Source organism: Manis pentadactyla, chromosome 9 (assembly GCF_030020395.1).
Source record: "Manis pentadactyla isolate mManPen7 chromosome 9, mManPen7.hap1, whole genome shotgun sequence".
Classification (NCBI taxonomy): Eukaryota; Metazoa; Chordata; class Mammalia; order Pholidota; family Manidae; genus Manis; species Manis pentadactyla.
In genome coordinates, this window is record NC_080027.1 from 46382293 (window position 1) to 46409002 (window position 26710).

Sequence of the window (26710 nt, forward strand, 5' to 3'; positions counted from 1 at the left end):
CCCTTCTCAGTCACTTCAGCATCTCTGAGCCTGTTTCTTCACCCATGAAATGAAAGAATCCCTACATGATCTCAAGGTCCCTGCCAGTCAAGAAGTCGGAGTAGTATGACTCAAATTCTCAGGGTGACTCAAGGGTGCTGGCCAGTAGGAGAACGTGGGAACTCGAGCGGAGGCGCCCCTGGGCAGAGGTAAACACACTCAGTGTGAGAAGCCCTGCCGCCGCGCTCGCCCCGGCCTCCCTTCCCGAGTTGAGTAGTAGGTGGGCTTGGCAGCCAGCCACTCCAGGAATCTGAGGGCAGATTTGGAGAGAGCAGGCGCTACTAGGGGCCTCCGACCGGCCTTCCACCTTTTGATCGGCTCCGAAGCAGGAGCGTGGGCTGGCTGCAGCTGCCCCAACGCCGCCGCCCCTCCGCGCCCGCGCCCTGTGACGGCCCCGCGCTTCCAGCAGCCCGCGCGGTCCGCGGCGCGGGTCAGGCCTCCGGGGGACCGGGAGCGGGGTCCCGGCGCGCCCCGCCCACCCCGCCTCTGCGGTCGGGCCCGCTGGGCGGGTAACAGCGGGAAACAGAGGAAGAGGAAGGGGCGGAGCTGCATCGCAGCTAACCGCGGAGAGTCACCCGACTCATCAGCTGTGCCTGGCACCACCCGGGCCCTTAGGGCCTGCCGGGCCTAGACCGCGGAGGCTGGCCGGGCAAACCAGCCCTGTCTAGGAAGCCGGGCAATGTCCCACCACGGAGTGTCTCCCGACCAGGGCCACCCCGGGTCCAGCAGACAGCCAGGCCCTGAGAGGTCCTGGGGAGCCCCCAGACTGGGGCTCTTGTGGATGGGCCTGGCGGTGGCGCTAGCCCTGCCCGAATCCCTGGTTCTCTGGGCCCCAGCCGGGGCCCACCCTCTTCCCTCCCGGGACCATCCTGCCAGCAGGTTCAAGCGCTTAGTGCCCCAGCTGCGCGGCACCTTTGGGTGGGGGAACCTAACCTGCCCAGTCTGCAAAGCTCTGTTCTCCGCCATCGACTTTGGGCTGAAGGTGAGTGCTAAACGGGTCGCGGTGGAGCAGGCTGAAGGGGAGCACTTGTCAGGGGCCGAGCTAATGATGGTGCCCCTGGGTCCTGAAGAGCATCCTTATGGAGAGGCTGACATCTACAAGCCTTAACCGAATTTGATATACAGACACCCTGGCTACACCTCAGTACCTCCATTGTGACCTTGTGAATTACAAAAAGCTGCCTGTTGTATACTGGGCATTGTGCTAGCCATTTTATACAGGTTAAATCAAGCCTGCAAGGTGGTTTCATTACAGCTGTTTTTTCCATTTTACAATTGAGTAGAATCCAGGAGTGGTGAAGTCGCTTGCCCAAGGGCACAGAGCTGGTGAGAGGCAGTGCTGGGATTCCCATCCTGGTTGGCCTGACTTTGAAGCCCCTGTGCCTTACCCTTGACATCTCCAGCCCTGAGCACAGTGCCTGGTACTAGGTACTCAGAACTAATTTTGAGGACTTGAATTATATTCAGGGGTGTGGAACTGGATGGGGCTGCCTTGATCCTAATGGGGTTATGAGGAGTGCTGTTTGATAGGTGTGCTTGGTGGGGCTCCCCAGGAAACAGTCCTATCCCTGTGTGTGTCCCCAAACCCTGGACAGTCTGTCATTCTGCCCAGCCCACATTTCAGACAGTGCCTGAGAAAGCTGGCCAGGCAAAGACCTGAAATGCCCCTGGCCACTGGGCTGAAGGGGAAGTACTGACCTGGTATGGCCTTTCGAATCATGGGGAAATATCTGTGGGAGGCAGGGGATGCACTGAGGTTTCTTTGCCATGTGGCACTGTGTCCAGCCCAGTCCCGGTTTGGATACAGAGGTCAAAAAGGTGATGGTCAGAGTTTGGCCTGGTCTATGACCTCTACCACTGGTTCTTCCCACCACAGAGGGAGACCAGTGTGGCGTGGGTGGGCTCTGTAGCTACCAACCTGTGCAAGCAACTGAAGATAGCTCCGCCTGCCGTGTGCCAGTCAGCTGTCCAGCTCTTTGAGGACGACATGGTGGAGGTGTGGACACGCTCAGTGCTGAGCCCATCTGAGGCCTGTGGTCTGCTCCTGGGCTCCACCTGTGGGCACTGGGACATCTTCGAATCTTGGAACATCTCTTTGCCGGACATTCCAAAGCCGCCACCCCAGCCGCCCAACCCCCCAGCCCCAGGAGCCCCTGTCAGCCGCGTCCTCTTCCTCACTGACCTGCACTGGGATCATGACTACCTGGAGGGCACAGACCCCGACTGTGAGAACCCTCTGTGCTGCCGCCGGGATTCTGGCCTGCCACCCACCTCGCGCCAAGGTGCTGGTTACTGGGGTGAGTACAGCAAGTGTGACCTGCCCCTGCGGACCCTGGAGAGCCTGCTGAGTGGGCTGGGCCCTGCCGGCCCCTTTGACATGGTGTACTGGACGGGAGACATCCCTGCTCACAACGTCTGGCACCAGTCCCGTCAGGACCAGCTGCGGGCCCTGACCACCATCACAGCCCTGGTGAAGAAGTTCCTGGGGCCGGTGCCCGTGTACCCTGCCGTGGGCAACCACGAGAGCACGCCTGTCAACGGCTTCCCCCCGCCCTTCATCGAGGGCAACCACTCCTCCCGCTGGCTCTATGAGGCGATGGCCAAGGCGTGGGAGCCCTGGCTGCCTGCCGAAGCCCTTCACACCCTCAGGTACTTGGAAACCCAAGAAGGGAAAAGAAAGGGGGATGAAAATGAAAATGAAGGGAGCAGGGACTCTGGCATTACCTGTGGCTTCTCTAGCATGAGTCCCCAGCTCTCCTCACTGGCCCTCCCTGATCAGACCCCACCTTCCACTTCCATCCCATGTCCAGCTACCCTCCTTCACAGGGCTGGCACCTCCCCATGCTGGTCTGGGCCTGCTCTAAAATGCCTTCCCTCCTCTTTAACATCTCTACTTTTCTCACCTTACCCAGGCCCTGGTTACCTCCCTCTGAATGAATGGCCTTTGCTTCCCACTCTAGGTAATTTGCATCTCTCCCCCAAACTCCTAGAGCCCTAAACACTCTAAGCCATTCCCAGTCACTTGGGTCCTATATAATCCATGCTGCTTGGTGTCCAGCTAGAACGTGAACATCCTGAGGTTAGGGATGATATCTTGTATGCCCCTGCCCTCTACCCAGTGCCTAACACGGAACTAGGCATGAAGGACCAGGATTATGAATGAGTGTTGACCCCTCATGTTCACTTTGTTTCAGAATTGGGGGGTTCTATGCCCTTTCCCCACGCCCTGGCCTCCGCCTCATCTCTCTTAATATGAACTTTTGTTCCCGTGAGAACTTCTGGCTCATGATCAACTCCACAGATCCTGCTGGACAGCTCCAGTGGCTGGTGGGGGAGCTTCAGACCGCAGAGGATCGAGGAGACAAGGTGGGCCAGAGTGGCAGGAGCATGGTGGAGTACATGCTGCTGGGCAGGGAGAGAAGCAGGCCACACACACAGACCCCCCATCTAGAGCGAGAGCACCTGTGAACAGAGAAGCTTGACTTTCTGGTGCTCCCAACAGCAGTGTTCCCTGTGGGGTTCTTCTCATCCCTCTTAGAAGTCCTTACATTCACTACTCCCACCCAGATGAGGACCTGGCCAGGATTCAGGATCCCTCCTTGCCCTGATAACCTTCCTTAACTCTCCCTGCAGGTGCATATAATTGGCCACATTCCCCCAGGGCACTGCCTGAAGAGCTGGAGCTGGAATTACTATCGAATTGTAGCCAGGTAGCATGGGGGTTGGGGGATGAAGAGTGTAAAGGTGGGAAATTCCCTTGAGCATCTCGCCATCCCGTCCCTCCTGCCCCACTGGGTGGCGAGGCTACTTACTTCAACAGGATGGAGGGTGAAAACCTATCTCACCAAATCTCCCATTCCCTAGAGCCTTCTGAATATAATTAGTGTCTTCTGGCCAGGTATGAGAACACCTTGGCTGGTCAGTTCTTTGGCCACACCCACATGGATGAGTTTGAGGTCTTCTACGATGAGGAGACCCTGAGCCGGCCACTCTCCGTAGCCTTCCTGGCGCCCAGTGCCACCACATACATCAGCCTTAACCCTGGTGAGTGAGGAGGGAGGGAGGTGGGATGGGGGGAGCCAAGGCAGGCAAGGCGTAGGCAGGACTGATGGCGCTTCCCTGGCGCTGCTTTTGTCTCCTTGCCTGTTTAGTCGACCCTCTTTCCTTGCAGGTTACCGGGTCTACCAAATAGATGGTGACTACGCAGGGAGCTCTCATGTGGTCCTGGACCACGAGACCTACATTCTGAACCTGACACAGGCGAATCAGCCCAGAGCTTCCCCACACTGGCAGCTCCTCTACAGGGCTCGGGAAACCTACGGACTGCCCAACGCGCTGCCTGCTGCCTGGCACCACCTGGTCTACCGCATGCGGAGCGATGCACAGCTATTCCAGACCTTCTGGTTTCTCTACCATAAGGGGCACCCGCCCTCAGGGCCCTGCGGCATGCCCTGCCGCCTCACCACTCTGTGCGCCCTGCTCTCCGCCCGCTCTGACAGCCCTGCCCTGTGTCGCCACCTGGTGCCGGATGCAAGTCTCCCTGCTGTCTGGTTTCTGCAGCCGCAGCCGGCATGGTGCTAACATTCCCAGGGCCTGGAGTTGGGAAAGCGCCCATCTTAGGAAAGGAGCAAAAACCCCAGAGGACCCCTGTGGTAAGAACATCTGGTGGAAGACCCTAGTCCCAGGCCCCAATCCCACTGGGGAAACAGGACCTTCTCCTTTCCTGAAGCTGGTTTGGCAAGATACAGGGGTAGGGGGGCTGCTCTGCCTGTGGCCAGTATCTAGGCTGCCCTAGGGCTGCTGTTCTTTTATGGCCGTGGAGCAGAGGTCTAAACTGGCACGCCCCAGGCAGACCAGACAGGAGCTGTCACCCCAGGCCTGTGCTGGCCAGCCAGGAATCCTGTGCTGCTGCCAAAATAAATTTTGGCTGTTAAAATAAAGATAAGAGTTTTGGACTCCAGACCCCTCTGTGATTGTCCCACTTTATTCTTTTTGAGGCAGGTGGGGTAAGAGGGCCTTGGAAACAAGACCCCAACTGAGGGATCAGGGAATGGGGGTGACAGTATGGTGCAGGCACAGAAGGTACACAGCTCAGCAGGGTAGACAGACTTTATTAGTGATATCAGTATAGAGAGGTGTCCACGGAGCAGGGGATGGGGGACCCATGCCTGGACTGGTCTCCTGCCCCTGCCAGAACTTATAAAGATGGGGCCTGGCCTAGACCAGTTCCTCCTGCTCCACCTGAAATGTGGGGATAGAGGGCCCGGGGCTGGCCTTGCTTCCTGATCCTTTCGTTATCAATCCTACTGTCTTGTCCTTGCATGGATTAGATCTCTCCTTCCCCAGCCCCTTAGCAGGGAACCCAAGCTGCCTGGGAGGGGCAGCTTAGGGATGGGGGAGCAAGGCCTCTAGGGCTCCTCCCTGCCCCATACCTTTGAATTCCCTGGGGCCCAACGCAAGCAAGTGGAGGGAGGACTGAGGGCTTCAGGGGGTATGGGCCCCCAGCCGTTTGGGCTTGAGAGAGCCCCACAGCGACTGAACACCCCTGCGGACAGTCCACCCTACACGCCGGGCAACGGACTCGGCAGGGGGTGCCGGGAGGCAGGAGGTGGAGGCCTGGGAGCGGGCATCCAGACATTTCTGGTAGCGGAGCTGTAGAGAGGCAAGTTTGGCGGTCACTCTCCGGCCTGTGCCCACGGAGCTGGTGTCACCACTCCGCCACCCTACCACTTACCATGCACGCAGCCTGCACAGCCTCAGAGAGGCTCGCAGCATTGGGCTCGCACCAGAACATGTGGCAGCAGAAGGAGGCTGGGCCGGCAGCCATGATGAATGCAAACGTGTGGACGTCTCTGCCCACAGCCAGGAAGGAGAGGAAGCGCACGCGACACTCCCCGAGCACTGCTTCCGTCTGGAGGGAGAGAACCCAGTTTCAAGGAACAGCATGACCCTCTGTTCCACTGGCATCTAACCACCCCCCGATCCCCACCCCGATCTCCCTTCCATGGAAAGGCACAGCCATGCCTGCCACATCTTTACCTGCTGGTGCAAGATGGTGAGGGTAGCGGGGGCCACACTGACATGGCTTGGAGTCCACTGCTCACGGCTACTGGAGGACAGGACTGACTCCAAGGCCCCATTTATCACATCTACTCCTGGAAGATACGGACGTGAACATGGCACCAACTGGGGTGAGAGAGGCTATCCCATCTCTACCCTAGACTTCCCAGCTCTGCCCAGCCAAGCCCAGGGCCTCTGCTCCATCTCCACACCAGCCTGCAGCCCTAGATAGTGCTGCACAGGTATCCTTTGGTGCTCTCCCCCTTGGCTTCAATGACTTGCCACATTTCTGGTTTCTTCCATCCTGAACCCTAGGCTTGGTTTGACTCTACCTCTTCCTCCAGCTTCCTAGGACTGACCTCCCCACCCAGTTCCCAAAGCTCTGACCTCCCCTCTATCTTGCCCTCCATGTTCATTCACATTCAGTCATTGCACTGCTTCACACCACAACAATCACTCCCAAATCAGCCCCGCAGGCCAGTCCTCTCCCAAGACCCAGACTTTGTATTCTGTAAGATACCCATTTGCGGGGTGTTTACTCTTGTGTCACCTTGTGCTCAGTCACTATAGTGCACTATCTCACTTATACCTTACAATAATCTCACAATATTCTTTTATCACCATTTTACAGATACGGAAATGGAAGCTTACAGAAATCAGGTAGTAAACCTTAGGTCACACTAAGGAATGGGGATATGAAAACAGGCATTCTGACTGCAGAGCCTGGCTTCTCTTTCACCCAGGCCTTTCCCTGCCCCTTCTCTAAATTTCCAGTTTTCAGAACTAGAAGAACTGTCAGGATCCTAGTTGCACTCAGTAATTTCTGTAATGTGCTCAAAGGCCAAGGAACCCAAGGCTCCGGGCTTATAGAACAATCAGCTTTCTCTTAGAACACAATGGTTTCCTCCACCTCAAACTGCTGTTGGCCATGTCCACTCTTCTCATCCCACTTCTCCTTACCCTCAGTAGAGACCCAAGCAGTAGCAGGTGCATGTGGAGGCATGGGTTCTGGTCCCTGAACTACTCATGAGCTGGCTGTACCACTCACTGTATCTCTACCTTTGCAGCAGAGAGGTTAGAGTGAACGATGCCAATGCAAAGCATGCACCTCTATGGCCTACCTGGGACCTCTTGCCCCTTTTGAAGAAGCCCTCTGGGTTCCACTAGAAGCAGACCCTTTGTGGGCAGAGGATGAATGTCTTCCTCAAAAGTCCTCCCTCATCCTGGCCTTGCACATCTTGCCTCTGGCTGGATGAAGGTGCAAACTCCTCTCCCAAGCTCCAAAGTCCTCCAAAAACTGGCCTCATCCGGACTGTCAAGCCTCGTATTTTACTGCTCCCTGAGCTTCCAATGATTTACGTAGCATTTAATAACATCTAATCTTGGCAAATGCCCTACTAGGCAGATGGGGAATACAAAGTAAGAGAAGAGGATGCCCTCAAGGGGCACAGACTGTAACTGAGGTAAAAGCCTCCGTCTGGAGTGCCCCTACCCCACTGACTGACTGAGAAACTCCCAGTTCTCATCCTCCAGGGTATGAGAAGCAGGGCTCAGGAAGCCATCCCTGTTGCCCCGCAGAGATGTTGCAGGGACAAACTTGTAGCACTTCCTATAACCGCTGGAAAAACTTTTTCCACACCAGGCTGTGGCCATCTCAAGGACAGAAACCAAGCGTAGTCCATCTGTGTCCCCAGTCCTGACACTGGGCTCATCTACTAAAGGAATTCCAGATGCTTGAGCAAGTCACCCTCGAGGCAACATGGGCAAACGCACCCAAACTGGTACAACCGAGTAGCCCAGGAGCCCACAGAAGGGTGGCGGTGCAGCAGGAGCGGTGGCTCGGGTCAGATTGCACCCAGCTGTGATGTTCAGACACTGACACCAGCCAGTGGAAGATCACGTGTGGATGAGATACCAATCCGGTAATAAGCAGCCGGTGCTGTGGGGCGAAGCCTGGCCTCTGTGTGGGAGGCCATGTCCATGGAGGTGGGGAAAGCAGAACAAAATGGCCTGAAAAAAGTCTGCCATATCTGTTAATGACTCAGGACTAAAACCTATACTGATTCCCAGTCCTTATCTTGCTGTCCTTTTTTTTCCATATCAATTGTTGCCTTCTAACACACTATATAATTTATTCATTTTATTGTCTATCTCTCCTGGCTAGAATGTCAGCTACTTGAAGGCAGGGATCTTTGTCGGCTTTGTTCATTAATATACACCAAAAACCTAAAATAGTGCCGGGCACAAATGAGGCACTCCCTAGTCATGTTGAGTGAGTGGGTGATTAATGAGTGACTGCTGCAGCCTCAGGAGAGGCCAATGGTAAACTCCTGGATGTTAAAAAGGGAGTACTGGATCAAGCAGCAAGTGAGTTTAGGGACTAGTGGTGTGAAAGCTGCAGCTTCAACAAAGCAGACCCACAGAGTTGATGGGCAGCGAGGGGGAGAGGCAGTCAAGGGCTGCATACGGTTGCCTTAGTGTAGTGAGATGCTCTGTAAGGCAGCAGGTGGATTTGGGAGTCAGTGTGATAACTGGGAGGTGACAGGGTTTAGCAGCTGAGGGTGAGAGGGAGGAGGGAAAAGGGACGGGGGCCTTGCTTTTCTTCCCTTCTCCTTGTAGCTGCCCACTTGGTGGGTCATGCTTCTCCACACTCACAGTTTTGATGACCTCTATGACTCTGTGCTGCCCACATTTGTATCTCCAGTCCAAACCTCTCCTCTGTGAATCCAACTGCCAAAGTAGTTTGCCTCAGACATGGCATGTCCAAAACTGAGCTCCAGTCTCCATACTGGCCTCTTCTAGTCTCTGCTACCTTTAGAGAACAGCTCCACTATCTGGTTCGTTCCAAAAGCCAGGAACCAGGAGGCAACCTTAATGCCTCTGTCCCTCATCCCAGTCAATCAATCACCAAGGCCTGTGGATTTTAATTGTCTCAATAACTCTTGAATCTACATGCTCCTCTTCAGCTGCACCACGGTCCAAGATACTCACTAATGGCTACAACTGCCACAAGATCCTTCTACCTGAGCTCCTCACACCTACCTCCACCCACTGACCACCTTTCTCCAGGATACAGCAAAGTGAGCTGTACAAAATTCCTGTCTGATTACACAAGTGCTCTCCTGCAAACTCTTCAGTAGCTCCGTGAGGCTCTTAGGATGAAAAACAGATTTGTTAACATAGCCTATGAGGTCCCTGGGGTCTGAGTACTGCCTGGCTCCCAGCTGCATCCGACCTGCCTAGCCTTTTCTTAATGCCTTTGAAGTTCCGAAGTGCCTTCCACCCTCCTCACACACACCATTCACTCTGCCTGGAAAGATCCTTCCCTACTGTACTCTTATCTCCATCCCACTTTACCATATTAGCTCCTACTCACTTTTTATCTCAATTCAATGTCACTTCCTCAAGAATGTCTTAGTTCTGACTCCTTAAACTAAATGATGTTCCTCTGTTAAATAGTTTCAAAGCACCTTCTTTCTTTCTTTTAATGACTCAATTTGTAATTATACATTTATTTGTGTGCCCATTTGATTAATTCCCACTCTTTCTACTATAACCTCCATGTAAGCAGGACTGTGGCCATTGTTCTCCCAGGACCTGGCACATGGTAGACCTCATAGGTATTTGCTAAGTGAACATGGTGCCGTAATACCAAACCCAGCTCCCATCTGCTGCCTGGTGTTCCCAGCCATCTAAGACCTGCCTCCCAACCCAATCAAAGCTTCTCTCATGAGATTCAAGAGTGGGTCTCTCTGTGTGCCTGGTCTACTGGTTCACACTCAGTGAAAGCATGCCAACTGCTGGTACAGGTGGAAGAGAGAGCAGCTGGGACCGAGGTACAGGAGGCAGGATGCATTTTGAAGGGCGGGGTAACGTCAAGCAGGAGAAAGGTCTGGTAAAAAATGCACTGGAGGCAGATAGTGGGGCAGAGCTCTGGGATAAAGGTCATGGTCCCTGGGTGAAGAGGGACACACATACCAACAGGTTTAGCAACAGGCACATTCCCCAGGTAATAGACTTGGAACTTTTGTACCAACTCATTCTTGGGCGCTGGGAATTCCACTGTGGGAAAGAAGGGGAAGATCAGTCATGGTAGCAGATCTTGCTCACTCCCAGTCCCCACCACCATGGCAGAAGTGGGACATGTACCCAGCCCCGCCCCACCTCCACTCCTTCTCCCTGCCTTCCTTTCACTGAAGACCCTCTGCTTATTTGATCCAAAGAATTTAGTCCCCATGTGTCCATCCTCCTATCATGTTTCTACAGTAGCTAGTGCCTCTTCCTGGCCCATCATGCTACCTTTGCCAACAAAGCTGAGCTGGACCCGCTGGGGTTGTGACACTGACCTTGGAAAGGGACATCTACAAGTTTTGAGTGGTCCAGGGAGAGTCCATTCACCAAGCAGCGGGCACTGCGTCGTTCGGCCATGATCTGAGGAAGGGAGGTGTGGAGCAGAGAAATGAGGGAGGTCCGTTAGGGCTTCGCTGCCCCAGAGCCCCCGGCCCCACTCTGCCCCACCCACATCCTTGTCGAGCAAACTGGGCAGCTAGTCCAGGGAGCAGAGGGGGCCGTGCCTTAGAGCAGATCTCATGCAGGCTGGTGGCGATGTTCTTGGCAGGCGCCTCACAGCGGAACACATGGCACTTGAGCATCTGGGTCAGCTTATCACGGGCTACGTAGGCAAAGTCCCTGTTGGGGGAGGGGCTCCTCAGTGTCTCCCACTGCCACCAAGTGCTAAGCCTCGCCCCCACCCCACCCACGCCCTCCCTAGCCATCACAGCTCCTCCAGGGCTTCTGCTCTCAGGACAGTGTCCCCAGATGCTGCCTTCTGGCTGGAGGGGAGACAGGCAGGCATGCCAAGGTGGAGATAATGGGGTGAGCATGGTGGGCAGGAATAGAGGATGTGGGTGCTTGGAGGCATCGGGACCCGGTATGGGAAGAACAGTCACCGTAACTCAGGCATAGTACCTCTCTCTGGGTCCGGCAGCACAAGAGAGGCAAAAAACAGAGTTAGGGAGGAAGGCCCCAATCTGACTGCTGGATGAGCCCCCACCCTAGGATCCCACGCCCTGCTCCCACCTTCCACTGTCCCTCCCGACGCCCCACACGCGAATGCTGACGATGGGCTGGGCATGCAGCAGGGCCTGACTCTGCGGCTCCACCAGCTTTAGTGTCTCATCCTCCAGCTGTAGCAGCAGATCCTTTCCCTGCAGGCCCAGGAAGCAGGCACTCAGTGGTGTCCCAGCAGGGAAGGTGGCTGATCCCCCCCGCCTCCAGCTCCAGGGAGGTCAGCCACAGCTGTGGCCCTTGGGTGTTGGCCCACCTACCGACCCAGCAGGCAGCACTCTCATAGGGGTCATACCTGTCGCTCCTTATGTGTGACTCCTTTTATTATCCCTGTGATAGTTAGAAACCATCTCCCAGGCCCCAACTTGGGGTCACCGCCCACCTCACAGGGATGTTCTTAGGGAGGGTCAACACTTCCCTTCCCCAGCCCCCAGATGGGCAGCTCAGCTGAGCCATCTCTCACAGCTCCGTTCCCTTCTCCTCTGTACACCAGGCAGCACAGGCTCTCACCTCCCCCCAACCCCCGGCCATGGGGTCGTGCAGGTTGTTTTTGTGGTAGGAGAGCTGACGGATGCAGTTGTTGACTGCCACGCTGCTGCGTCCAGGGGCCAGCTCCTCCTCGGTCATCTCCACCCAGCCTAGGGAGCGCACGGCGAAACACTGCCAGACACAGGGGGTGGAGGATGGGAGGGAGAAGTTCTCAGCTAAAACATGAGAGTCGCCTGCACAGCACACAGGGGGTTTTGCAGAGACTAGAGGAGCTCCTGATTCAGAACGTGGCAGGTACAAGAGGGTTCTGAGCTTAAACTGAGAAGCTCCCCAAACAGGATATAATTGGTGGGAAGAGAGATCGTCTCAGAGGAGATCCCTGCTAGTACAAGGGAGCACGTGAGCTAGCCTGGAAGGGCAGCCTGCCAGGCCATAGGGCTAGCTGAGTTAGAAGCTGAGGGGCATCCGGCTCAGACCCAAGGGTCTATGCTGAGCCTAGAAGACCTCCTAACTCAGGACCTGGGGAGCTGTACTGAGGCCAAGATGCTTCCTGGAACATGACAGGGGGGCTCTCCTGCACACCAGGGGGCCCTGGGGAATGGGCGTTGGTCTTGAGCAAACCTTGATCCCTGGGCTGGCATTCCGTAGGGGCAGCTTCTCCTCCTCCTGGGGCAAAGGCTCTGGGCTAGAGGCAGAGGTTAACACTTGGCACAGGCCCCCAAACAGAGAGTTGTCCCAAGACCCCTTCCAGCTAGATCCATCCCAGTGTGTCTCACCTTCCCACTCACCTGAGGCTCTGAGCCGGGAAGGGCAATGTCCCCACTTCAGGGTCCTTCAGCCCCAGATCCATCGGTGCCTCCTCACTGGGTTCATCCTTGGGAAGTGAGGAGAGGAATCAGGACCAAAATGATACCCTCTTCCAGCTTCCCCATTGTGAAGGGGAGCCTCCCCCTCACTCACCTTCCAAAATTCTCCATCCTCAAAGCCTTCTCCATGAGCAAAGCCTGTCCAGGTGAGCTAGGAGGAGGGATGGGAGCAATGGACAGGTGGCTCATCTGGCTCCAGCAGCACCACTCCTCCCCCACTGGTCTAAAAACAGCAGGCTTATATGCCTCACCTGGGACTCCTCTCGGGGGCTGCTGTCCTGTGAGGGGGAGGCCCGGCCTGGGGGCTCCCACTGGGTGGTGCCCGTTGGGATGTGCCAGTAGTAGGTTCCTGAGGTGTCCTGGACCCTCATCCATCCAGCTGGCAGGTCGGAATCCGTCTCGAAGGCGTTAGGGTTCCAGAAGGAATCTGCCAGGTGGGAGACTCTGTGAGGGTCTCCCTACCCAACAAGCAGAGAATGGGTGCTTATGCCCAGTCTCCACCCTCAGATTCAATGGTTAAGAAGGGGTGTGGGAAGGGCTCCAGCACAAGGTCCCTGCTTCCTCCTACAGCCTGCAGTCTGGAGTCACAGCATGGGGCCACAGCATGCTACATGGCTCAGGTTGCCTCCTGAGCCTGGCTCCTGGCTAATGTGGCCACACAGAGGGAAGGAGGAAGCCAGAGAGAAGGAAGGAGGTTGGATGGCCCCAACCGACCTCCTGTCATACATATCCATATCCCAGGCACACACACACATGCCCTCAGACACACAACATGTACAGCCCTAGTACACACCTGTGCAGCCACTGCAAACATAAGGTGTGTACACTCAGAAAATACCTGCACAGATGGCAGGTGTCACATACAGGTGCACATGTATGAGCCAGGGAAACACACCAACTCCAGCCATACACTAACGCAGACACCATACCCAGAGGTGAGCACATACACAGCTATACAGACCAGCCCCTCCACATATGTGTACAGAGACCACACCCACAATGACACCCAACACGTGTGGGTAACACAGATAGCGAAGGTACATTCAGACACACAACATACGTCAACCTCTGCCACACGTGTGCTGACATGACAGACACACCCCTGACCTTGGCCACACACAGATGCAGGCAACAAACATTTGGTGTACATTCACATGCACTGCACACCTGTGACACGCACCCCTCCTCCCCATGCAGAGCCACTCTGGCCCTGTACCCGGGCTCACGCCTCCTCTGCCTCTGCTCTCCCTGCCAGCCCCGCCCCACATTGTGCCCACCCCGTGCGGCCCCTCACCTGGGCTGCTGTCCTGCAGGATGATGGCCAGGAAAAAGTCCTGGGAGAACATGGCGCTCGTTCCCAGCCCCTCCTGCCGCCACCCTCCCTCCTCACAGCCCCTCCAGCCCAGCCAGCTGGGCTCACAGCCTGGTGCTGGGCTGCAGAGAAAAGCTCATCCCGCCCCCTTCTCACCAGGGCAGAGCGCCTGCCAGGCAAGAGCCTCCCCCGCCTGGAGCTCACTGGGAGGGGCCAGGACCACCACAGGAGGGGACCTCCTTGGGTTGGGGATGGGGGCCTCATGAGACCCCAGCCCTTCCTGCTCACATCTCTTCTTTCTAATCCCAGTGCCCCTCCTCCAATCCTGAATCTCCATCCCACCCCTCAGCAGTCACCTCAGTGTCAGTCAAGCCCAGCTTTAAGGACATCAGGAGGCTCAGCCCCTCAAGAATACTCCAGCCACCTGGGGCCCTGTGAAACCTAGAGCTCTCAGCACAAACAGGGTGTGGCCTCAAGGCTCCAGGGATCCCTCCGCTGCCCAGAACCTGCGGAGCAGTCTGAGCCCAGGAGTGGGCCTTGAGGGCTGGGCCCCAGCAAGCTTGAGGCTGGGCTTAGGGCTCCCCAGCACCAACCCCCCTCACCTGCCGGGGCCCAGCTAGGCTGCAGCGTCTCCTCGGCAACCGCAGCACCAGGACCGGCTGGGAGTGCCCGGCCTGCTGACGTGCTTCCCGTTACCAGGGAAACCAGGAATCCTGACTGGTCCAAGAGGCAGCACTGAGGGACAGGCAGTCCCCAGATCCAGGCTGCTGGGCAACCAGGCACCAGAGGGGCTGGGAGTCAGGAGGTTCCACCACGGCTGCTGCACACCTGATGTGGAAGCTATCTGGGCGAGGCGCCTCACCACCGTCGCCTTCCAGATGAGCTGGGCCACAGAGGAGGCACCCTTCTTCCCATCTAGCTGGCTAGGTAGCCATTCCGCCTCTTCCCCCACCTTCGCCTCACTTCACCTCAGGCCCTGTGGAATTCGAATGCCAGCTTCTCCCCAGAGGCCCTCCATTGCCTCAGCGCTCTCCCACCAGACCTTCCAGGAACACCAGCACCCGGGGCAGCCCTGCCCTCACAGCTGCACCTGTCTTCGTGAAGGGTCATACACCTCTCAGATCTGGGGATCAATTTACCATCTTCCGACAGCAATCCATCTGCCACCTGTCAGCCTGTACCTCCTGCTTCAGAAAGCTCCATCCTCTGCTCTGTCCTAGAGGGGCTGTCCTCCCCACCTGACCATCTGGGATGCCCTTCTGGAGCCTGGCACATCTCCCTCCCTGGCACAGCCTCCTGGGGCCTTTGCTTCCACAGGAATGTACACCTTCACTCTTGCACCAATTCATTCAGGCACTCACACACAAATTCAACGGTTCTTGTATCACTCATCCATCCATGCATCCATCCCTGTCTGCCTTTGTGGCTAAGCCAGATGCAGTCATTTGCTCAAGAGTCAGGGAATCATGTAATGCTCTCCCCTTTTCTCCAGCCCCATGTCACTACTGTAGTCCAGGCAACTGGTATTTTTACCTGGATCATTGCAACAGCCTCACCAGAGCTCTTCCTCCTCCAGCCCCATCTCCTGGAGTGATTGTTTCAAAATGCTAAACTACTCTCTACATTAACACTCTTCACTGTTTTCTCCTGGCCCTCAGGATAGAACCTAAATGTCTCCACCCAGTGTGTATGCTGTTGTGAGTCCCTAACCAGCTCTCAGCCTTATCTCGGCCTACCCCCAGCTATCATGTCTCTCCCCCTGCTTGGGACGTGCCCCTCATCCTCTCCAGGCTCCCTCCCCTCCATCTTCACTTCGCTATCACTCACTCCTCCTTCAGACACCAGTGTATGGGTCACTTCTCAGAACTGACCCACCTCTCTTCCCACCACACACACAGGCAGGGTTAGGGGTCCCTCCGGTACCCCCATTCCGGGGCTCAGGACACTGATCATAACTGCCTGTTTATTTCTGTCTCCCCAGAGACTGTGAGTGCCACGAGGGCAGGAACATCTGTCCCCTGTGGTATGCATTCTCTGCATTTAGGACAAGATCTGGTACCAAGTATGAACCCAAAGCAGGTAGTAAAGTTCATTCATTCATCATTCAATCATGAACTTACACATTCAATCAACAACTTTGTGAAGACCTTAGAGTGGGAAGGAGAAAACAGTATTTGCTCAGTTCTATCCCATTACTACAGCAGTGCACACTTCCTGTGGCCTTCATGTTATAGTGAAACAATCACAAAGGAGTAAGCAGTGACTCGACTCCCCCGCTAGGCTGGCCCTACACCACTACCCTCAATTTCCATGGCCTCCTCCAGAGAACCATCCCGGGCCATTCTCCCACCATGCTGATGCCCTGGCTCAGGCTGCTGCCAGGACACAGCATAGCCTTCCCAGTTCTTCACCAGTTCTATCCTGCTACTCCCAGAAGGCTCATAGGTGTGGTCCCCACATTGACCTTCCCAAAAACCCCTGAGCAACCAGGTCCTCCATTATTTGGCTTCTGACTCACGTCCCCCAGGGCAGAGGTTGCAAACTAGCAACCTACAGACCCACGTAAGCCTCAAATTGATTTTGTGTGGCCTGCACACTGCTTTTTAAAGAGCAGACACAGTGTTAGCATCTAGAAATTAGGATATTTCATTCAATGTCTATAGTTTTCTGTTTCCCTTGAAAAGTGACATGATTGGCTCCATTTCATCTACATTCTCCCCATGCAACCCTGTAAATAACCAGCTGGAGTGGAGTAGTAGCTATTCCCTTAAAGGGGGTCTAGGCAATGACCATGGAAGGCACTGACACAAAAAAGAGAGATAAGATCAGACTTTACCTTTGAAAGAAGTACTCAATACCACTTATGGAGTGTTCTTGCAAAAAGAAAATGCAAAAAAACTGTCAAATCTGAATTTGATCAAGGCTCTAGAACTCACTACCCATGTACAGGAAATCCAGAGGGAAAATATGCTCAACACCACCATTGAGAGATAGTTTGCAAATCCAGACTATGGGAAACACAGACAAATAAGTGTTTTCAATTAAACAAAACCCAAAAAATCTGCAAGCAGAAATAGACAGGCATGGAGGAAAAACATAGATCAAAAGAAACTTTAAGAGACATATTAGCCATTGAAAGGTCTGGCCTATTTGGGTATGGACTCAAACAATGAAAACCTTATTAAAAGGCCGGTGTGGGGGGACATTTCTTAGACAACTGGGAAAATGTAAACATTGACTGGATATTTGATGATATTAAGGAATTATAGCTAACTTTTTGTAGGCATGATAATGGTATTGTGGAGTTTTAAAAAAGGATTTTATCTTTTTAGAAAAACATGGGCAAACAATTATGGATATAGTTGTTTCAGTGACCTAGGTTTGGGGCCCGGGAGTAGCTAAGGTATAGATGCAGCATGGTTAGCCATGGGCTGATAATTGTTGAAACTGGGTCATGGGTAAACCAAGCTCATTATTCTATTTTTCTCTACTTTACTGTATGTTTAAAAATGTCCAGAATAGCTTTTTAAAAAGGGATGGTGTATTGCCCTGGCTCTCAGAGTCCCAATATCTTTTCTCTGCCCTGACAAAGCAGCTTATGTTTATTCTTTGTGTCCTAACTTTCTGCCAATATCCCATTCCTGATAAAAAGGATACAGAATGGAATCCTTGCCTGCCCCGTGTGGTGCTCTGCACACAACAACCCCAGTTTTTCCACATAGACCTCAGGAGGAGCTGTTGCACTCTGCAGACCTGGCCTGTCCATGCCTGGTTCCGCATCTGGCAGCAGGGTGACGCAGGGCCAGCAGCTTGGGGTTAGACTCAGCCCTGGTTTGGATCTCAGTTTTACTGTGATCTTAGACTGTCTGTGACTTGGGGAAGCTACCAAACCTCTCCAGGCCTCTTTTTCAGTCATCTGTCATATGAGCATAATAAAACTATCTACTTCACCACATTATTATAAATACGACAGTTCTGAGCACTGCAGTACCTGATAATGGCCCCTTGAATGGAACCATCAAGGTGTGCATGATGGACGGGTCTGTCAACTTGTTCAAGATTCTCTGAAAGTAGGGATGGTTTCCTTCAGGAAAACCTGGACATGGCCTGCTGAGGACTGAGGACGTGTACTGAGTGACTCACACCCAGACTGGCCCTGACCTCTATTTGGAGAGGAACGATCTCCGCCCTCTTGCCCTCCCAATTCTCCACGTCAAGCTCCACAAGGTACCTGTGTCCTCCGGGGAGCCATAGGAGGGGCTGCCCTGGGATAAGGTAGCCCAGCTTGAGTCCTCGTCACTGGCTGCACTGTTCCGCATGCCAAACAGGAGGCTGGCACTCTTGCTGTGCTCTCGGGGGGCATCTGCAAGGGCCTGAGGCCTAGGCGGAGCCTCCGTAATCTCCAGGGGCTCAGGCAGCCCTGGGGGAGAAGACAAGTCCTCCTCCTCCTCCTCTTCCTCCTCTTCTTCCTCCTCCTCAGCCTCCCCTGCTGCCTTCTCTTCACCCTCATCCGGGCCCTGCTCTTGGGTGCTGATGATCAGGCCGGGTCCTCGGAGCCCTCGGTTGGCCGCATTGTGGGCAGAGAGCTCCAACTCAGAGTACAGATGCATCAGGCCTTTGGGGCCCAAGGGTGCCGTCTCAGGCTCCTGGCCAGCCTCCTCCGCCAGGGTTAGGGTCACATTGCGGTTCTGGTCACGGTGGGCCGTGGCTGCCCGCCGGAGCTGGTTCTGGCCCTCCTTTAGCCACTTGGCATTGGCAGGGCCTGGCTCGGGCCCACCGCCCTCCCCCATGGCGCTGCGCAGGTCCTTGGGGCCCACAGCCGTGGCCTGCAGCTTGGTGTTGAGCAGCTGGTTGTGGGCAGCGTGCAGGGGCAAAGGCAGGCTCAGGGCAGGGCCACCGTGGCTGTTGGCATTAATGGCCAACTGGCTCAGTGACGACGGAACAGACATGGCCTTGGCAGAGCCTGTGGGTGAGAAGGGAACACCAAGCTGAGCCTCAAGGTCAGGAGAGGAGCACCTCTCTCCTGCCCCAGGGTGGCTCCCTGCACCTCCTCACCTCCCTTACACTCAGCACACACTGCTCTGTGTCCAGTGAGCTATCTTCCCATGGGAATGACTGGGCTTAACTCCTGTCCCCCACCACCACCAGCCCCTCAACTGCCCTCCCCATCACAGGCCCAGCCCAGCCTGAAGTCCACTGCAGCTCCCAGTCCCCAGCCCTGACCACCCTGGGATGGCACAGCCAGTCCCTACTTGGCCCTCACTCCCGACAGCAGAGCTCGCACACAATGGCTCTCTGTGCATCCCACCCCCAGCTCATCCGGCCGGGGCTTACTGTGCCAGGAACACAGCTGGCGTGGGACTGGCTCGTGTGTGTTGGACACTGGACACTGACTACCCCCTTCCTCCTGCCACACTGCTAGCCACAGCCCATCACACTCCCAGGCTGTGTTCCGATCATCTTAAATCACTGTGTAAGCAGTTCCCAAGCCCACTCCTTACTAGGTGCTGTGAGAACAGAAGAGAACGAGCTGCAGATTCAGCCCTCAAGGACAAGGCCCTGCGGAGGCAGGTCACAAAAGAAGGGCCTTTAGCTCCAATTCATGGCTCCTTTGGCCAGTGGAAGCTCCATTTTGGTGACTTTCTGTGAAGTATCTCACCTCGGGCACCAGGCCCTCTGCCAGCCCCCATGCCTGGGTCACTGCAGGAGCCTTTGACCTGGACCTTCTAAACCCTTCAGGTTTTTACCCCAATGTCACCTTTTCAGTGAGGCTTTCCCTGAATACCATTTTTAAAACTCCATGCCCTCTCCCAGTAATACCTAAGTCTTACCTACCACCTAGCACCATCTGACAAGCTATTTTTATCATCATCACTATTATTATTGCTTTGTTTAATGATTATCTCCTTATGACTATAATTTCAGTTCCATGGTGGTGAGGATTTTGTCTTTTTTTCAGCACAGTATTCCCAGAGCTTAACACAGTCCTAGCACAGAACAGGAACTCAACAAATATTGCCTCATTTAATATACGAATCTGCCCTCCCTTCTCCTCCAGGCCCCATTTAGCATCTCATCTTCCAGTTTCAGAAAACACACTTTGGCCCTGTTACTGTCTCAACCACGGCTCATGCTGCCCCAGCCAAACCCCACCTGCCCTCCAGGTACGGGATCTCTAGCCCACAGAACAGCCCACCCCCACTGTCCCCTTGGCCGCCTCCTCCCTCCCCACAAGCCCTTCTTGGATCACCAGCTCCACCTACCTCTCCTTCTAACCCCACTGCCTCAGTGACCCTCCCTCAAGGCCCCTTCACTCTTCCTGACCCTCCACTGCTCTGCTACTCTCCTCCCTGCCCCCAACCCCCACTGTGAGTGCTCACTCCCTGGACCCTTGCTGGCTGCCCACTGCACAGTGTGTGCTCCCCAGCCAGCCATGACCCCGTTCTCTCCCATCCTGACCCTCCTTGACAGCCCCTGGCATATTGCCCTCCCTTGGTACCCTCCCTCAGATGACTCTCCTCCCATCTGACCTTTCCCCACAACACACACCTGTCCTCACTGACTGCCCAGGGCACACCTTTCCCTCTGACTCTCACTGCACAGTTCTTTCTCCTTGATTTCATCTGAGAGTTCTCTCCCCCACTCCCCACCAAGGGGTAGCACTGAGCACAGGTGGCCGGCGAGGCGTTTTAGGCTGCCGCAGCAAGGCTCTGCCCTCTCTTGGTGCAGTGTCCGGTGCTCACCTTTCTGTCATTTTAGCTCCTCAGCCCCTAGCACTACGCTCTGTGCATGTCTGTGAAATAAATGAACAAAGGTTCCTGTCCATGTGTCTGTCTCATGTGTAGCTGCTGGGCTATTCAGTGTGCCTCCACCCAGGCAATGAGAAAACTTGTGGACACTGGAATAAATGAGAAAAATAAACAGCTCTGTCTCTACCCAGAACCATAGTAATCTTCCAAAAATGGAAACCAGATTGTGTCACTCCTGTTAAAAAGTTAGATGGCTCACCACTGCCATCAGAGTAACATCTGTGCTCATTAGCAGGACAGCAAGAGCCTCCTTGAGCCAATCCCTATGGCCTCTCAGGCCTCCCCGAGCACACTCCCTACCTCCTTCATACCTTACACTCCAGCTTCATGAGTGTGGCGGGTTCTAGAATGTGCCACACTCGCACAGCGCTGGCTCTTTGTTTACACTGCTCGCTTGGTTTGGAATCCTGTCTCCCTTTGTGAGTACCTCTGCTCATGTTTCAAAACCTGGCTCAGTGGTCACAGCTCCTAAGCAGTCTTTCCTGTTCAGTCCTCTCTCCCCATCCTCAAGTGACCATTCCCTCCTTGTGTCTCAGAATACCTAGTACTGCATTCCATCAGAACATCTGAGACTGTCTTATTCAACTTCACACTCCCATTACTAAGTAGCGTGTACTGTGCATCTGTCACAGAGTGGACCTTTGGTGTGAGCAGAAGGGACATTCCTCTCACTATGGGGTGACAGGAATTAAGAACTAGTTGGGAACAGACACTAACACAGGCTTGTGTGGCTTCATGGGCTATGACTGGACAACAGGAGTGTTAGGGAGGGTGCTGGAGAATAATGAAGGGTCCCTGAGAAGGAAGTAAGACCGGCCAGGGGCCCCGGACAGGTGAGGGCTGAGATCTAGGGAAAAAGGGGGAGAGGGAGTTAGCTTAAACCGACATCCTGGCTTGAAGGCTGTTCAATAATGGTTTCTCCATGAGTTTCAGGATATGGAAGACCTTGGAAGTCTTCCAAGCTCAAAAGGTCCATGGGATGATGAGCTTCCACTGGCCAAAGGAGCCAGGTTTCTCAGAGGTCAGGCTGGGACCCACCTCCTTAGCACTTGGAGGTGTGATCTAGGAAGGGCACATATACTGTGAAGCTGAAACAGTGAAGAGCCGGGCTGACGTCAAGGCAGCCCTGCCCATCTGGTCACCAGGGTGGAAAGTACTGGAGGAGAAACAGGGAAGCTCTGCTGTAAGTGCTGGAGCCTGAGCACCTAGCTCAAGGCAGTGTGGTCACTGTCACCTCACCTTCTGAGCTCGAACGATGACCAGCTGCCCAATATCTTCAAGGAGGGGCACAACCTTACCTCTCCCCTGTCATTGGGGGTACCCATACAAGGAGCCTTTCAGAGGATAGAAAAAGCCAAATGGACTGTGGCCCAAGGCAGGGAGCTGGGCAAGGCCATCAGGACAGGAACTAAAAGAGTGTCCACTAAGCCTGAAGGAGCTGATATCAGACCGTAGAGGAGGGGGGGAGTCTGCTCAAGGTCAAGGGTCTTCTAACCTGACAGCTTACCATATGCCAGGCACTGGGCTAAGCAGCAGGGAGAGTGATGAACAATAAAGAAGTGGTTCCCCCCAGTGGCACTCACAATCCAGTGGAGAAACAGTCACTGAACAGCTAGCTCATTTCAATGCAGTGTAGTATTGGCGTCTAGAACAGTACCTGGCACCAACAAGCACTTCCTATTTGTTGAATAGATGATTGCAGATTCCTATTTGTTGAATAGATGATTGCAGTGATGGGGGAGAACTGGGCAGTTCAGGAGCCTGAGGTTTACTCTAGCCCAGACATCAGCAAAGACCTTCTGGAGGAAGGGGTTTCTAAGCTGAGACAATAACACAACTCTCCTCAGACGAGCACCTGCACCACCCCTCCCTCTCAGAGGATGACCTCCTATTCCTAACTCACAGAGGAGGGGGAAGCCATCAGTTGGGGACCATTTTGCAACGTGTAAACTCCCTGACCTCAGCACCTGTCTCTTTCTCTCCCTCTTCCTAAAACCAACTGTTTCACCTACCATATGGCTCCTTCCTTTCATTCCTTTCCAGGAATTTTATACTGTTACTTCTCCATTTTCTCATCTATATAATCAACCTCCCTTTCTCAATGGGATCCATTATCTCCCAACACTTACACAGAATCTTTCTTGACCTGACACTCCTCCTGCACCACTTGCTTCTCTCTTCTTTCCCTCGCTCAGGCAAGCATCTTTAAAGAGTTGCTGTCACTCACTGTTGCCATTTCCCCACCGCATAGTCACTTCCCAACCATTTCCAATTATGCTCTCAGCAACAGTTCCTACCAAAGTCATCATGATGAACATGAACCTGTGTCAGTTAACCCAGCAGACACTTGCAATCCTCACCTTGGCTGTATTCTCAGCAGCACTGGACACCAGTCACCCAACTTTCATCCATGGCTTCCACATACCACATCTCCCAGTTTTCTTCCTACACTCCAGTTATTGTCCAGTGGCTTCTTACATTTTGCTGGTTCATCTTTCTCTGCCAGCTGTTACATGCTGGAGTTTCTCCCAGCTGTTTTTATGCCCTTCACTCCTTCTTGCTTGATATTCAATACAGGTATTCATTCATTCCGTTAGCTTCAGTTACCACCTACACACTGATGATTTCCAAATTTACATCTCCACATCAGAGCCCTCATCTGAGCTTGACATGTACATCCAGCTTTCTACTCAAGGCCTCCACTTGGATATCTCAAAGGCCTCTCAAACTAACATGCCCCCTCGTGTTTCTCTCTCCACATCCTAACTGGTCCTCTTCAGGATCCTGGCTCTTGGAATGATATGACCACCCATCCTGTTGTGCAAACCAGAGTAGGGGTACCATCCTTGACACCACCCTCTCCCCCACTCTCCAATTCAATCCATCCCCAGGTACTGACAATTTTCTTCTGAGAAAAATTTCTGGACTTCATCTGCTCTGCATACCCACTACTATCAACAGTCCACACCAAGGACAAAGACCTTAAGATCAGAATTCTTAACATGGACAAACTGTCCTGCTCAGTCTGGCCCCAACCTTCTTCTCTAGCTTTGGCACTCAGCTCTTCAGCCTCACTAGCTTCTTTTGATTCCAGACATCATTCTCTCTCCCTCCACATGGTGCTTGCATGTGATATCCTTGCTGCCTGGAACCTTCCTCCCCTACCCTCTCAGCCTAACTACTACTTGTCCTTTCCAACTTAGTTCAAATGTCAAGGAGAAGCCTTCCTTGACTCTCTCTCCCTATTCCCAGATCAGTTTAACTTGTGCTCTTGACTGTTTTCAAGGCACCATCCACCTTTTCTTCATGATATTTATTACATTTGTTATTTTATTCTTATCTGATCCCCCTCCCCCACCCCGACTGTCAGCAGGATGGGGACAATGTCCTGGTTAAATTTGCTCATAATTATGTCTTCAGTGCCTAACACAGTACTGGTATTTATAGGTGCTCAAAGCATATTTGTTGAATGAGTAAGTGATCAGCTAGATGCATTTTTTTAAAGGATCACATCACATTGTACTGAGTGTAGTTAAGGGGATGTAGGCAAGAGGGTATGCTGTAAGAGCAGTCAAGGGGGAAATAAAGGGGTTATGGCCTAGATTTAGTTTAGCAGCAGTAGGGATGGAGTGAAATGAATGGATTTGAAAAATATTTAGGTAGTGGATGGGATAGAACTTGATGACATTAGATGTAGAGGGTGAGGGAGAGAGGTTAATCTACAGTGCTGTCCGGAATTCCTGCTTGGGTAACTGGTTGGAAAGTAGTCATTTCTTTCTGCGTTGAAGGAAGAATAGATTTGGAAGAGGGGTACAGAGGCAACATAAATTCAGCTTGGAATTTGTAGGTTTGGAATTCCTGTTGGACTTCCAAGGAGATGTCAAAAAAGCAGTTGGATATTGAGTCTGGAGTTCAGGAAAGAGGTCTGGGCCAGATACATAAATTTGGGTATCAGCAGCATATGTATGTGAAATTTGAAGCCTTGGGGAGTGAATAAAATAACTCAAGCACAATGCGAGAAGACAGCTCAGGACAGGACCAAGAGCCTCACCAACATCTAAAGGGAGGAGCAGGCTGCAAATGAGATTGAAAAGGAGCAGACAATACCATCAGAGAGAAACCAGGAAAATGGTTCAAGGAGAGTTGACACACACCACTGAACACTAGTACTAAAAGGTAAAGGGGGGTAAGGGGAAAGCGTCCACTGGAGTTGGCCACATGTAGGTCTCCAGTGACCTTGCCTTGAGCAGTTTCAGTGGGTGTCAGAGAACCGAGTGAAGTGGTTTTAAGAATGAATGGGAAGTGAGGAAATGAAGACAGCAAGCGCAGACTCGGTTTTGGCTTTAAAGAGGGGGACTATGCTGGAGGGGCTGGGAATGCAAGAAATGCACAGGCAGGTTCAAAAGAGGCTCAGGATAACCTCTGAATTGGAGAAGGGAAAACTCCAAATGAGTGCTCCAGCGAGTGCTAGGCCTCCTGGTGGGGCTGGGGACCCAGCCAGCCCCGGGGCACACCCCTCGGCCGCTGAAGGCAACAGAATGCGGCTTGACAGATTCCAGGCCTGGGACCCAGCAGGAATCCGCGCAGCCTCTGCTCCCTCACCGCACATCCCCCTCCCAGCCCTTGACCTCCCCTCCCCCCACCCCCATCCCCCACAGCCCCTCGCTTCGCGTCCCCTCTGCTCGCCCCCTATTCGTGCCCGAGGGGCAGTTGCTGAAGGTCGGGGAGGAGGCGGTAAGAGGACCGAGATGGAGCCCACAAGAAGACAGGAGGGCGTTCGGAGTGCGCGCGGCGGGAGGACCGCCCGCGGGGATGGGGCCCGGCCGGGGACCCGGGCCGCCGCGGGGTAAGGGCTGCGGGGTCCGCCGGCCGCCGGGCGTCAGGGTCTGGCCGCCGGGCTGGGCGGCGCCTACCTGCGCGGGGAGGCTCCAGGCCCAGGTGGCGGCGGTGGCTCAGGCTGCGGGGCTCGGGCTCCGCGGCGGCTTCTCCATCACAACATCCCCCGCCCAGGAGCGCGCGGGCCGCGGGGCCGCGCCCCGAGCGGCGGGGGCGCGCGCGGGGCGGGGTGGGGGGGCGGCCATCTTGGGCCGGGCGCGGGCCGCGGCGGACGGTCCCCTCGCGGTGGCCCTGCGGCGGCTGAGCCGGGAGTCCCACCCCGCAAGACCCTCGGGCCCCGGGAGCCCCACGGCCCAAGCCCCTTCGCCAGGCGCCGTCTCTGCAGCCGGTTCCCGGGTTCCCAGAGCTCGGCCGCAGCCCCCGGCCCCGCGCCGCCCTGCGCTGCGAGGCCCCGGACTCCCCCTGCACGTCCCGCGGGACCCTGGCCCCCACGTCCGCGAGGCGACGCACCGACCGGCTCGGGACGCGGGCGCGCGCGGAGGGCCTCGGAGGAGCAGCCCGCTCTGCTCCGGCGTCCACACTGCCAGACGTCCTGGTGGAGAGGCAACAGGGACGCAGCGCCGGTGATAATAATAGGCCCTACTTACCGCTTACGCTGTGCCAGACTCTGTGTTAAACCCCTTACATGCATTCATCCCGAAGTCAAGCCCTGGGAAGTCGCCACTACTATTATCCTCATTTTTCAGAGGCAGGTGCTGAGATTCACAATGAGAAAGCGAGTTGCCTGCAGTTAAAAGTGGTGAAATCAGACTAGAGCCCAGATATTTCTTTACACCCTACCCCTTGCTGCTGAACATAATGCAGTGACACCAAGCCCTCGAAGATGTCAAGACGAAATCGCTCCCCAGTAGAAATTCTTAAGAGGAAAGGAAGAATGGGAGAACGAGAATGAAAGGTGTGAGGAAGGAATGCTGGGGAACAATATTCGGCAGATTCCCAGTGCTCACATCAGTCACCCAGAGGCTATCAAGGAAAATGAGGGGGAATGTTACCATGCAGAAACCATCCCATGAAATGGTTCATTCCTCTAAGGAAGAGGTTTCAATTTTATTGTGCCTGCTAACCAAGGAGTGACTGACTGACATGCCCTCAAGGTACCTAAAGCTGAAGGTGTTCAAATATAATTCATTACCTCACCCCCTTTATTGGCCTTCTAAGGAGTTTCACTGGGG

The 26710-nt window shown here is 54.5% G+C and overlaps 2 protein-coding genes and 1 long non-coding RNA gene across 7 annotated transcripts; 2 read left to right on the forward strand and 1 right to left on the reverse strand.

Moving 5' to 3' along the window:
- The first annotated feature begins 212 nt into the window (after nt 1–212).
- On the forward strand, nt 213–4999 carry SMPD1 (sphingomyelin phosphodiesterase 1). 2 transcript variants are annotated; one of them, XM_036890059.2, is made up of 6 exons: nt 213–1021; nt 1916–2688; nt 3234–3405; nt 3673–3749; nt 3938–4083; nt 4191–4450. In XM_036890059.2, exons 1-6 carry the CDS (start codon nt 719–721, stop codon nt 4229–4231), a joined length of 1512 nt encoding a protein of 503 aa, XP_036745954.2. In that variant the 5' UTR covers nt 213–718; the 3' UTR covers nt 4232–4450. The 2 variants fall into 2 exon arrangements, with proteins under 2 accessions (XP_036745954.2, XP_036745950.2); XM_036890055.2 differs by having other exon boundaries at nt 218–1021; nt 4211–4999.
- Nucleotides 5000–5133: 134 nt separating this feature from the next.
- Nucleotides 5134–25696, reverse strand: APBB1 (amyloid beta precursor protein binding family B member 1). Of its 4 annotated transcripts, XM_036890023.2 has the most exons (14): nt 25556–25696; nt 18065–18796; nt 12773–12948; nt 12616–12672; nt 12444–12529; nt 12277–12340; nt 11677–11826; nt 11179–11306; nt 10674–10788; nt 10446–10530; nt 10078–10161; nt 6079–6194; nt 5774–5950; nt 5134–5691 (listed from the first exon to the last, which is right to left on the reverse strand). In XM_036890023.2, exons 2-14 carry the CDS (start codon nt 18780–18782, stop codon nt 5524–5526), a joined length of 2124 nt encoding a protein of 707 aa, XP_036745918.2. In that variant the 5' UTR covers nt 18783–18796; nt 25556–25696; the 3' UTR covers nt 5134–5523. The 4 variants fall into 4 exon arrangements, with proteins under 4 accessions (XP_036745918.2, XP_057363267.1, XP_057363268.1 ...); XM_057507284.1 differs by lacking the exon at nt 18065–18796 and having other exon boundaries at nt 25556–25677; XM_057507285.1 differs by lacking the exons at nt 18065–18796; nt 25556–25696 and adding an exon at nt 14436–14457.
- LOC118914825 (uncharacterized) lies at nt 5932–9555 on the forward strand. The gene is made up of 2 exons (XR_005025776.2): nt 5932–6230; nt 7742–9555. It is a non-coding gene; the product is annotated as an uncharacterized LOC118914825 (long non-coding RNA).
- Nucleotides 25697–26710: the final 1014 nt, after the last annotated feature.